At 35.3% G+C, this 12,244-nt stretch overlaps 2 protein-coding genes across 2 annotated transcripts; both read left to right on the top strand.

Annotated features, from left to right (window-relative positions):
* Nucleotides 1-362: 362 nt before the first annotated feature.
* Nucleotides 363-5,673, top strand: LOC128018975 (protein SSUH2 homolog). Its single transcript, XM_052604908.1, has 11 exons — nucleotides 363-415; nucleotides 1,127-1,202; nucleotides 2,453-2,588; nucleotides 2,761-2,821; nucleotides 3,124-3,245; nucleotides 4,302-4,364; nucleotides 4,463-4,545; nucleotides 4,753-4,845; nucleotides 4,943-5,048; nucleotides 5,143-5,250; nucleotides 5,366-5,673. Exons 1-11 carry the CDS (start codon nucleotides 367-369, stop codon nucleotides 5,504-5,506), a joined length of 1,038 nt encoding a protein of 345 aa, XP_052460868.1. The 5' UTR covers nucleotides 363-366; the 3' UTR covers nucleotides 5,507-5,673.
* Nucleotides 5,674-7,297: 1,624 nt separating this feature from the next.
* Nucleotides 7,298-10,000, top strand: LOC128018074 (uncharacterized). Its single transcript, XM_052603456.1, has 7 exons — nucleotides 7,298-7,447; nucleotides 7,702-7,867; nucleotides 7,963-8,024; nucleotides 8,101-8,140; nucleotides 8,350-8,658; nucleotides 8,926-9,048; nucleotides 9,520-10,000. The coding sequence occupies exons 2-7, from the start codon at nucleotides 7,819-7,821 to the stop codon at nucleotides 9,567-9,569; spliced, it is 633 nt and encodes a 210-aa protein (XP_052459416.1). The 5' UTR covers nucleotides 7,298-7,447; nucleotides 7,702-7,818; the 3' UTR covers nucleotides 9,570-10,000.
* The last annotated feature ends 2,244 nt before the right edge of the window (nucleotides 10,001-12,244 follow it).

Here is a 12,244-nt window from a genome sequence, read left to right as displayed (position 1 = left end):
TCCTCATCTGTCGCTTCTGATTTGATAAGCATCGTTGAGATACAGGAAAGTAAGTCTCTGGTTACCTCTATGTTGAGACAATAGCTTATTTTTGGCTAATAATAGGCGTATGTATTGTACAGGATAATATCTAATAATGTAAATGCCTAGATTAATTGCTATATAATTATTAGTTACATATGCAAAAAGGATCCTATTTCTGAATATATTTTAGCCATTGCAGATCTAACTTAATGAGAGCTGAACTTAAACATTTAAATTATTTTTTTCCAAAGTTTGATATGAGCTGAAATTAATATTAATTTATAATTGATGATAAGCAAATAAAAAATTGCATTAATTTGTTACAATCTCTTTCTTGCAGGTATGTTTGACAGCATCCCAGGATACGAGGGAACTGTGGCCGGCGGAGGGGGTAAGAAGCACAAAACAATATTTAGTACTGTTCAATTTTCCTTATTATATATTTTTAAATTAGTTATTATTTTACATTATTTCATTATTATTGCTAGTATTAATAGGTACTCTACCATATAACAGCATTCAGCAGTTTGGGGTCTGTGATTTTTTTTCATTTTAATTCTGAAAGAAGACTGCCCACCAAGGCTGCATTTATTTGATCAAAAATAAAAACATCTATATTGTGAAATATTATTACAATTTAAAATACATTTTCAATTTTAATATTTTTTTTTCATTCCTTGTGATAGCCAAAGCTGTTTTTTCAGAATTTTCTGAAAGTTTTACAAATTTCGAAATAGAATTGAAATAGAAACTTTGTTTATAATTGTCTTTACTGTCACTTTTGATCAACCGAATGCATCCTTGCTGAATAAAAGTATTATTTTCTTTCAAAAACATCATACTGACCCCAATTTGTTTTTGAATGGAAGTGTATATGCGCTTTCATTAAATTATTAATTATATTAATTATATTTTTTTTGAATCGCAGAGTCTCACCTACTAGGGATCCAAGTGCATGCAATACTTTGTGTTAATACTATACCAAACAGATGATGTGCTAACTTTCTTGGTTGCAGTAGTACAGCTTCTAGATTTCAGTATAAAGTAGAATTTGGATGCTGGAGTTATAAAGAGTGGTTTCTTGTGAATGTTCTTCTAACAGGTGCGTATCTTCCTCCTCCAATGCCTTCTGTGCCGATGCCTGTGCCTGAACACGCTGCCAGCCATCCAGAGTGGAAGTACGTTTTTACTTTATAAATATATTTATTCAAACAAAGTCACATTTATTTATATAGTTCAATACAGATTGCTTCAGGAAGCAGTGAAAATAGTTTTTCAATAGTCAAGCCAAAGACTAATGATATCAATTATCATGTCTGACATTGAGCTTAACATACTGTATACAATCATTGCCAAAATTATTGGCACCCTTGGTAAATATGATCAAAGGCTGTGAAAATTAATCTGCACTGTTAATCCTTTTAATCTTTTATTTAAAAAAACAAAAACTACAAAAAGCTAACCTTTCATTGCATAATAAGAATTTGAAATGGGGGGAAATATAGTTATGAAATGTTTTTCTCAAATACATGTTGGACACAATTATTGGCACCCCTAGAAATTCTTATGAGTAATATATCTCTAAACTAAATTTCCATTCATATTCACAACTTTGAGCACTCCAGGGTGATGAAATGAACATGAATTAAAGAATGGATAAAAGAAATATAAATAGTAGGGAAAACAAAGCCAAAAATCCATTAATCATCAATCACAATGAGAAAAAACTAATAATATATTTCTGATGTGAAGCAAAAGATAATTGAGCTTCACAATTTAGTGAATGAAGTAGCTTTAAGAAAAGAGGTAGAGCAGTGGAAATTCCCATTTCCATCATCAGGGCAATAATTAAGAATTTCCAGTCAACATAAAAAGTATTGAATAAAAGGGTACCATTAATTGTGGCCAATGTGTATTAGAGAAAAACATTTAATTAATAATGATATTTCTCCTCATTTTAAATTCTTATTATTCAATGAAAGGATAGATTTTTGTGATTTTTTAAAAATAAAAGTTCAGAAGGATTAACAATGCGGATTAATTTTCACAGCCTTCTTTGATCATATTTACCAAGGGTGCCGATATTTTTGTCCCTAAGTGAATAAGCATTACCATTCTCATTCTGATACATTGACTAGTATACAACCCTGTATAATTCACTTTTCCCCTTTTTATTCTGAATCAGTTTCTAGTTCAAACATACATGGCTGAATTAATCCAATATTGATAATATTGTATAGCCGTTTACTACTTCAGTTAACTGAGTGAAAAGGAAGCAGGTAGGTGGAGCTGCTGTGGTTTGAGTGGAGGCAGGGACTAATTTGACATTTATAGATTAATGCATTGTGCTTAAAGTATGTTGATTTCTCAACTGAATCATGTTGCAGATGATGCATTATTCAACATGCAATCAATATCTTCTTGTTAGTGACAACATTCCTTCCATCTCAGAAGGAAGAGCACGTCAAGCTTTTGAAGAGTACGTCTCCAGCAAGTGCTGCTATAGTTCTGCCCCCGTCAGAGATGGAATCATAACCAAAATGGAGTCCTTTAATACCTACAGGGTGACGTAATTCATTTTCATTATGAGCTTGGTGATATTATTCTTTTTGAGCATGTGGAGTGGAAATGTATAAATGCACATGAATAAATATGGGGCTGTTTTGGCTTTATAGAGCCATGTGTTGATAGATGTATTCATGAGGTCTTGTCTTTTTGTTCGGTTTCTGTTCTTAGTATCGTTTGGAAACGTTCACAGAGTCCAGAACGACTAAATGGAGTCAGGAGCCTTACACGGGTAACAAAAGTCAATAAAGATGTGCTTTCTTAGGCTGCATAAAATTTGCTGAATGAAATCCAATACTCAATTCTTACTCATTTTGGGGTGCAGATTCCAAAATAGTGCAAATGTTTGCTCAAAAACAAAGATTTTGCAACACATCACATTCAACAACCATATGTAAAGTGAAGAAGTCTTGTATACCTTATTCAGTAGAAAAAATGCCACAAATACATGATCCAAATATTATTCCAAGCCAGATTGCAACTATTTGTTGAATTCTCAGCTGATTTACATATGTAAACTCAACTCTCTCTCAGGACAGCGCATTGATGCTGGTATTCAGCGTCCTCCAGGACCGTGGGAGATCGCAGCTCAACCCCCGTCCTACTTTACTGATCACAAGGAGACCATTAGAGTGCCTTACACTTCCTCAATCAAGGTTAAATCAGACACTGTCATCAAAAATATCCAATGCAAACAACAGAGCCTGCAGCGAATACTGAATCATAACCTGTTTTTTAATCAAACAATAATCTTTAACTGAAGCTATTGTTAGCACTTAATTTAAAGAAGCAAGAAATGTACCATATATAGTCATGTAAATTGAAAGTAATTTGTTCCCTTTCAGTCAGTCATGTTTGATGTCTTATCGGTGACCAATGAACTGTGAATCTTGCCAGAAAAAAACAATCTGTTTTGAGTGTAAAATAAACAAGCCAATGCATATTGGCATGCAATATTTGCATCAGCCTGCTACACGCTGCAGATTAGGTATAAATAGACATAATACACATATTCAGCTTTTTGCTTCGGAGCCTAGCGGACTTGTTTGTTCTGCTCCACTAATCTGTTAATTGTTTCTAAATAGAGAGTTGTTCTAGGAGAAGCCTCAAGATCACTGCCTCATGTGTCTGGGCATCAAGCACGGGTGGCTGAGGTGGCTTTCATAGAAAAGTCATAAACCCACTGTGGGAAGATGACCATCTCAGAGTAGCAATTGAGACTCCGGTACCTAAAAAGTGGTGGACACCCCTAGTCTCAGCCTTGATTTAGTTCTCTTTCTGGTAAAAAACAAAACAAAAAAACAACAACTACTTCAGTAGGGATTCCCAATTTGTCGGTCACCAACGTAACATTGAAGATGAACGACTGAAAGGGAACGTCTTGGTTACTTTTATAACCCTTGTTCCTTGAAGGAGGGAATGGAGACATCAGTTGTTGTGCCACCACTGAGCGGCCGGGTCACCAACTCATCTCAGGAGTGAAAACCTGAATATGCGTTGCACCTGCTGCTTATTTATACCAACGCTGCAGGGCTTGGCAGTCAGATGCAAATATCATATGCCAATATGCATTGGCTCATTTAGATTACATTTGAAGTATATCTCTCTGGTGAGATTCCCAAGTCGTCCGTCACCGAGGTGACCTCTGCGTTCCCCTCCTTCAGGGAACAAGAGTTACACAAGTAACCAAGACAATTCTTGTTGTATCCTAGAAATGTAATCCATGCAGTGGAATGGGAAAAAGCTCTTGTTCTTCCTGCACTGGAACCAGAAGTGTAAGTGACATCTTATTGTGTTAAGAGCAAAAAATTATAGGAGGTTGCATTATTGTATGTGAAACTAGAGACTTTTTTTTATGTCTGTCTTAATGCAGAAAGTGTGCTCTGGATGTAATGGTTCCCGTCAACGTCCTGATAACCAGTCCTGCAATAAATGTGACTATAGCGGCCGTGAAAAGTAAGTCTGCCATTCTTCATGTAGGAACTGTTTGTATTTTTCCATCCATTAAAGACTCTCATCACGTTTGATTCAGAGTCAAGCTCAACTGCAATGGTGTCCTTGCACTAATGCTTTACTTCCACAGTTTTTAAACAGTTGTAAGTGCATTCAGTAGAGAGCAGTTGTGGTTTGATATTTCCTGAGCCTTTGTCTGACTACTTTTAGATGTAGTTCATGTAGCGGCAGTGGCTTTCACAAGTGTGACACCTGTGATGGAAAGGGACAGCTGCTCGTCTTCATCAATCTCAAAGTGAAATGGTATCATCATCAGGATTTCACTGATAATATCCTAACCCTGTACAATCTCTCAAACTCAACTGTCTCAATCTGAAAGCAACTGTTTGGGCAATTTCAGGAGCACTGAGAAGGACGATTACGTAGCGCAAGATTCGAGTGGACTGAGACTTGAAAAACTGGGGAAGGTTTCAGGAAAAGAGCTCTTCAGAGATGCCCAGATTATGGTGGGAACAGATGTGCACTGACAGTTAGAGATAAAAGCAAGAATAGTAAAGAAGCTGAAGAAGATACATTTATCACTATGGTCGTTTGCCGTAGGTTTATCCAGTGATGGGTTTCCCAGATGTTTCTGTTGCACAAGCGTCTGAGCGTTTAATAAGAGACCATCAGGTGAAATATACCAAGAACTCCCGCATAATACAACAGGTACCTCTTTTATTTTATTTTAATGAAAGTTGCATTATATGATCATCATGATGACATACTTATGTATGATTTTATGTTGAATCTGGTTCTTTAAATCAATTTTCTCTTATTCCAGAGGCAGATGATCGAGCTCATTACCATAACGAGAGTGAACTACACGTGGAAAGAGAAGCCTTATGTTTATTATGTGTATGGAAATGAGTTGAAAGTGAACGCTGATGACTATCCTGACACCTGCTGCTGTTCTGTGATGTGATTCTGCATGTTCATTTAGGACTGTGCATGCAAACATCCAAACTGTACATCCCACATTTCTAACCTGACACGCCTAACAAAACCTGTGAGCGACGACTATTATTTAGTATTTAAAAATTGTTCTAGGCAAACCTACATTACGACCATGTAAAAATTTTTAACATTTTAAAACATCTCACGAATAAAACTTATTTTAATGATAGTTTACTGTAATTTTCTGATGGAAAGGTCTGTAATGTAGCCTGCAGTAAGTCTAAATAAAGTGAGTTTTGTGGATGGAACACATCAATTTGCCTTTTTATTTTTATACAAATAAATCCATAAAATGAATACTGTTTAAAAATGTAAGCATGAGGTTACACTGGGTTCGCAAAAAGTAAAGTTAAAAACCGCTGGTGTAAATATAGAGATATACGAATAGAGAAATGTTCATTGGTGAGAATATAATGTTAATTTTAAAAAATTACATTCAGAGAACCGACATTCCTTGTTAGAGTGGTCATATGATGTTGCTAAAAATAACTTTATTTTGTGTATTTCATGTTTGTTTTGGTGTATTTGGCGGTTTAAGTCAAGTCACCTTTATTTATATAGCGCTTTAAACAAAAAATATTGTGTCAAAGCAACTGAACAACATTAATTAGGAAAACAATGTGTCAATAATGCAAAATGATAATCAAAGTTCATTATTGAATTCAGTGATGTCATCATTCAGCTCAGTTCAGTTTAAATAGTATCTGTGCAATCATCAATCAAAGTGTTCCCGGTTACGGTTTACCTAATTAAGGCAGCCTAAAAACCCTTTAACCGATTTGGATATTAGAAGCGTATTTAGATATATTTTTGAGATGGAAAAATTTATTTTTACAGATGTTAGAAACGTGGCTTTCTAATGAAAGATTGCCATCAAATAGCACACTTAGGTTCCTAACTGATGACAAAGAATTTAAGGTTAAAAAAACACATTATTTTCCACTTACTGTACATTATTGTTTGTCCTCTATGGCCCGTCATTTTTACAAAGCTCATCGACTTGAAAAGCGAGGTGTGCTCTGATTGGCCAGCTATCCAGTGCGTTGTGATTGGCCGAATACCTTAAGCGAGTGACAGAAATGTTTAACCCCTTAACATATTGTGATAATATGTCCCGGCTCCTGACCAGAGAAAACCAATAAAACCCATTACAAGCTAAGCATTTGTTGCGTCCATTGAGGACAAAATTACTGATTATAGTGACTTATAAAGTACTGTATTTTTATGTGTTTGAATTATCAGTGGCAAATTCTTTAATTCAGAACAGCCAACAGATCAGGAAACAGTCCTCCATAAAATGTGTTGCACACATCTGAATATTTTGGTCGAACTGTTCTGGAATAGTGTTGTAAATACAACTTAACCACTGATTTCTAGTCGTGTCCTTGGAAGACCAAACAAAGTAGTTATGCCTTCACAACGAAACTCAGTGTCACACACTGCGGGCTAGAGTGAGTGGAGGTCAGCTTGAAACATTTGGGCAGCATTATGCAAACCTTCCCAGATTGTGATGTAGACATGTTGAGAATAAGCTGTTTTAGGGGGGCATGGTAGAGTCTTATCTTTTATAAAGCTACCTCTTTGAATTTGAAACTTTAGTCTTTGCAACTTTACATATCTTCGTTATGCACCAAGATCTTGTAACACTCCAAAGAGAAAGGAAAAATTTTAAATCGCATCATATGACCTCTTTAAAAGAAAATGCAAGAGCCAGCTTCCTCTTTCTCAACATTTCTGCACCACACAGCACTAGGCAGCTGTTGTTATAGCAATAAAAGACGTCCTCAGCTGCCAGCTTTTGTTTTTGCAATAAAAAAGCCCTTGTCAACTTTTTCTTTTCAAATAAAATGCCAGCTGTGAACATGCCCTTACATCATTTGCTTACCAGTGGATCCTCTGCAGTGAATGGGTGAGAGTCCAAACATCTGATTAAATTATCCCAATAATTCACAAGTAATTCACAGTATTACAGTCTGCATAACAGGACGTCTGCTAAACCACTGTAGCAGTCGCTCTTCTGATTGGGAACACCTGTTGGTTTATTGTCACTTATTTGTGTTTCATTTCTTATTTTAGTTATTCACAGCTTCTTAGAGTCCAAAGGAAAGCACCATACACTGCTTCATAAAATGTAAAAATCTGTTTTTTGCATCCATGTTTCAGTTTAGGACATTCCTCATTATACGAATGACAAGGACTGCACTTTAACACAGGAAATATAAAGGAAGTCAAACTGAGCTAGTGCACACTGTGTTAGTAAGGACCATCGTTTGATGCACAATGAAGCTCCTTTCACATGTCCTTTTGCTGGTTCTAATGTTAGCTTCACGTAAGTATTTATACTCACGTAAGTATATTTTCTCCCATGTTTTATATTTTACTCCACAATGTGTTATAATAAACTATTTCCATCTGTTTATCCAGAGAAATGTCAGGAATCAGAAGATTTTACTGATTATATACTTCAAGACTATGGAGATTTGGATGTATGTCTTTTCTCAGCCCTAGAATAGAACAAGTAATATTACATGTCTAATATTTTTATGTGCCTTTGTCTGACAGACATTTCTAATCACTGATGACTACACCGAGGAGTATGAAAGTATGAACCAATTTTGTTTCACTGTATTAAAGTTCCTTGAAATACAATACATGTTTATCATGTTTAAGTTGAAGTGATTCTTACTAGTTGTTTTTATTATTGTTGATGTCTTTTAGTAAACCAAAACAGTTTGATTAATTTAAAATCAACATTAATTACATTCCTCAAAACAACTATTTTGCATTATTTGGCATGTTGATGTGTTCCAGGTCCAGATGTTCCAGAGCCCAACATCACAGTGTACCAACAGATGGAGGATGGAGAGAAAGTGGTCGTACTGTGCGAGTTTACCCAAATGTTTCAATGGAGATTCAGAATTCAGTCATATGAGTTGTTTGTAGAGAGCGAACTGAACTACACCATAGAACTACTGAAATGCTCTTCTTTAAATTCTTCAGAAATATGTGTGTTTCTGGTCACAGTGAGTCCACCGGCTTCATTCACCTGTGTGGATGAGTTTAAGTCAGGTTTAGATGTCAGGAACCTGCGCAGCCAGACCTACAATTACAACAGATCAGGTAAACAAATACATCTCTGCAACTATGTTTAATGGTGCATCCCTCCCAAGATCATAAAATATTGCTAAATGTTAGCTTTTTCCTATTTTAATTTTTTTCTCTCTCTCCCAACTCTCTTTCATTCTCATCTGATGTTTCGGATGCATAATTAGCCATTTAAAATATACATGAATAAGATACAGCTGATCACTGGAGTGTCTGTATGAGACTATGTTTCAGTGCATGCAAGCCAAAGCATATTTTGACTATCATTGCATTTCCTTGCAGTCTTTGATCATCACGAGGAAGGACTATCTTTATCCTACATCTGCTTTTCCTCTTTCATTGCTGTTGGTCTGTTCATCATGACTGCAGCAGTGATTGTGACCCACATAAGGAGCAAAACTAAAGGTGTGTGTTTACTAGTTACTCACTCATTTATAGCAGCAATGAATATTATTAAATACCTGATGACCACAGTCAGATTTAAACCTAAGAATGAAAATGCATACACACTGATAGCATTTCAAAATGCTTCTTTATGTATTTCATTTGATTACTGGATCAATCATCCTCTGGCTGCTAAAGATTCCTTTCAAGAAGCTCATTACTAACATGCAGGCTTTGGTTTTCAGATCTGTAGATTAAAGTAAATGAACTAAGTTTCTCTTCCTTGATCTTAAATCTGACAACCATCACACATAAGGTGTCAAGCATATATATTGTTTTCTGTGTATGTCTGCATTTTGACATGCATTGGTAATGAAGTCAACTCTAGCTGAAAGAATTTGGGTTTAAGATTAGATTTGGATAAGGCCTGAGCTTCCTTAGTTTAACAGCACACATAAACTAACCCTGAACTCTTTATTAACCTTTTAACAGACTCCATCAACCCCACAGCAGTTACAAACAATGACTATGAGGAAACATAACCACTTTCAGAAAAGAATAGTACAAGCCTGAAGAAAAACAAAACAGTATAAAAATTATATATGAATTAAAAAACTATTCCTTGCAATTCCTGATTTTTTTATTTTATTTAGAATTTATGAAATATATTAAAAGCACTATTTTATAAAAATTTCATTTGTAAAGGGTTTTAAAAAAATACATTTTACAAGATTTTGCTTATGCTGTAACATCCCTCATTTGTTGGTATTTTTGGATACAAATCTTTGTTATATAAAAATAACTGCTTCCCTTTCTGCTGTAGCTTTGAATTGTCTAAATTCAGCAAGGGGCAGAAGCTGATGTATATAACAAATATGTTTTTATAAGAAAATAAAAGTGAATACTTGCATGTATTAATGTGATCTGTGCTTTTTTCTCATCTTGAATAATAAAAATTAAATAAAGCAGTATTTAGAAGGTATAAAGTTAGTGTTTGAGAGTCACTTCTGCTTTGTCACATCTACTCTGCAAAGTGTTCTTTTTCAAATTACAGGTGCACCTCAGTAAATTAGAATATCATGGAAACATTCATTTCAGCAATTCAACTCAAATTGTGAAACTCGTGAATTAAATAAATTCAGTGCACACAGACTGTAGTATTTTAAGTCTTTGGTTCTTTTCACTGTGATGATTAAGGCTCACATTTAACAAAAAAAAAAAACCAATTCACTATCTCAGCAAATCAGAATACTTCAGAAGACCAATAAAAATAAAAATAAAACATTTTTAGTGAATTGTTGGCCTTCTGGAAAGTTTGTTCATTTACTGTACATGTACTCACTACTTGGTAGGGGCTCCGTTTGCTTTAATTACTGCCTCAGTTCAGTGTGGCATGGAGGTGATCAGTTTGTGGCACTGCTGAGGTGATATGGAACCCAGGTTTCTTTGACAGTGGCCTTCAGCTCATCTGCATTTTTTGGTCTCTTGCTACTCATTTTACAAGACTGTGATGACGCATTTAACTGTCATCAGCATCACAAATCTTTTTCTTTTTTTTTATGTATGTACATAACACAATTCTTTGTATTATGTCACCTTTGCATCAAATTACCAAGAAACAGTTTAAAGGGTTAGTCCACCCAAGAATGAAAAATCTTCAACTCACCCTCGAAGCATCCCTGGTGACTTTCCTCTTTCAGAATAATCCAATCGAAGTTATATTAAAAATTGTTCTTGCTCTTCCAAGCCTTTCAATGGGGTAAAGTGAGTGTTTGGTGTCAACAGTTCAGAAATAAAGTCTGTGTAATAAAACATCCCTCACGTACCTCCAGGGGGTGAATAAAATCCACCTGTAGCAAATCCATGCGTTTTTTTAAGATAAATATCTAGATTTCAAATGTAAACTTTTTATCCACTTCTGCTGACTGCTGGGAACCGGAAGACGTGCAGGGGGGTCTGGCATCGTCTGTCGGACCAATCCTAATGTCAGAGCAAGATATTCTCAGTTAAGACCGCTCATATATGCATTTTAGTCTGGAAATAGCTTAAGCCTAGTCTGTGTAGCCACCAGGGGTAAATCTTATTCACTTTAATCTATTTTAAATCTGTTCTAATACTTTCAAGTAGGTATCGCTGCAGCCCGGAGACCTCCAAGTGGGAGGAGCTTTTGCCGCAAGTGGGCTGGACTTCACGGAGAGCTCCAAGTGGGAGGAACTTTTGCCGCTAGTGGGCGGGACTTTGCAAATGGGCGGGGTTTAAGCGGAAATTTCACATTGCGTCATTGCCGGGGTGCGCGCGAATGAGGATGGCATAAAGTAGCGATACTAATGAAAAACAGATTTATTGTTTTTCATTGTAGTTTACATTTGATTAACAAGAGGTTATTTAATTTTGTGACAACTGCAAACATTCAAGTAGCCTATATTAAATTATATAAATTTTATAATTATATCAGTATCAAGAAAATGAATGAGTAATTTAGAGCAATAAAATGTTTACTGTATGTTAATGTTTTTCTTTAAAGCAAGTTTGAAATCTGAGGGAGAAATTATATTGTTTAGATTGTTACAACCCCCTTGGCTCTAGGTGAAACAACATTACAAAAAGCCACACGTGGAAGTACATTTTACAAATAAACATTTAATTTAAAAAAAGAAAAAAATATATAAATAGTAATACAAGAGTTAATAATAATAATAAAAAAACATTCCAAGACTTAAGAGGAAAATATTATTTGTACCAACAATCCGCACCATTAAAAATTCAAGTTTTATTTGTTATATGACATGCAAAAAGCAGTGAAATGTAGGTCTGGCATACTCTTTTTAGACTGTGCAAAAAAAATAAAAATAATGAAACAACAGGAAAAAAATATACTGTATAAAATATACACAATATACTGTATTAAACTACTACACAGATGATTTGTAGAGATGCTACATAGAAACTGCTACACAGATGATGTGCAGAGACGTAAACAATGTGCAGTGAGGAGGAGTTGCATAGTTAGGTTGTCAAAAAAGTGCAGTGTGCAGAGAGTTATTGGGAAGCCCTAAACAACCGGTCTATAAAGTTCAGTGTATTTAATGTCCATGTTTAGTAGTCTGATAACATGAGGCAAGAAACTCCTGATGAGTCTCTCCGTCTTTGCCATCACACTGCAGAAGCGTCTGCCTGACTGTAGCAGATGACACAGTGGATTTCCAGGGTGGGTGGG

Source organism: Carassius gibelio, chromosome A8, assembly GCF_023724105.1.
Source record: "Carassius gibelio isolate Cgi1373 ecotype wild population from Czech Republic chromosome A8, carGib1.2-hapl.c, whole genome shotgun sequence".
Classification (NCBI taxonomy): domain Eukaryota; kingdom Metazoa; phylum Chordata; class Actinopteri; order Cypriniformes; family Cyprinidae; genus Carassius; species Carassius gibelio.
Note: the sequence above shows the minus strand (reverse complement) of the source record. Positions and strands in the feature narration are given on the sequence as shown.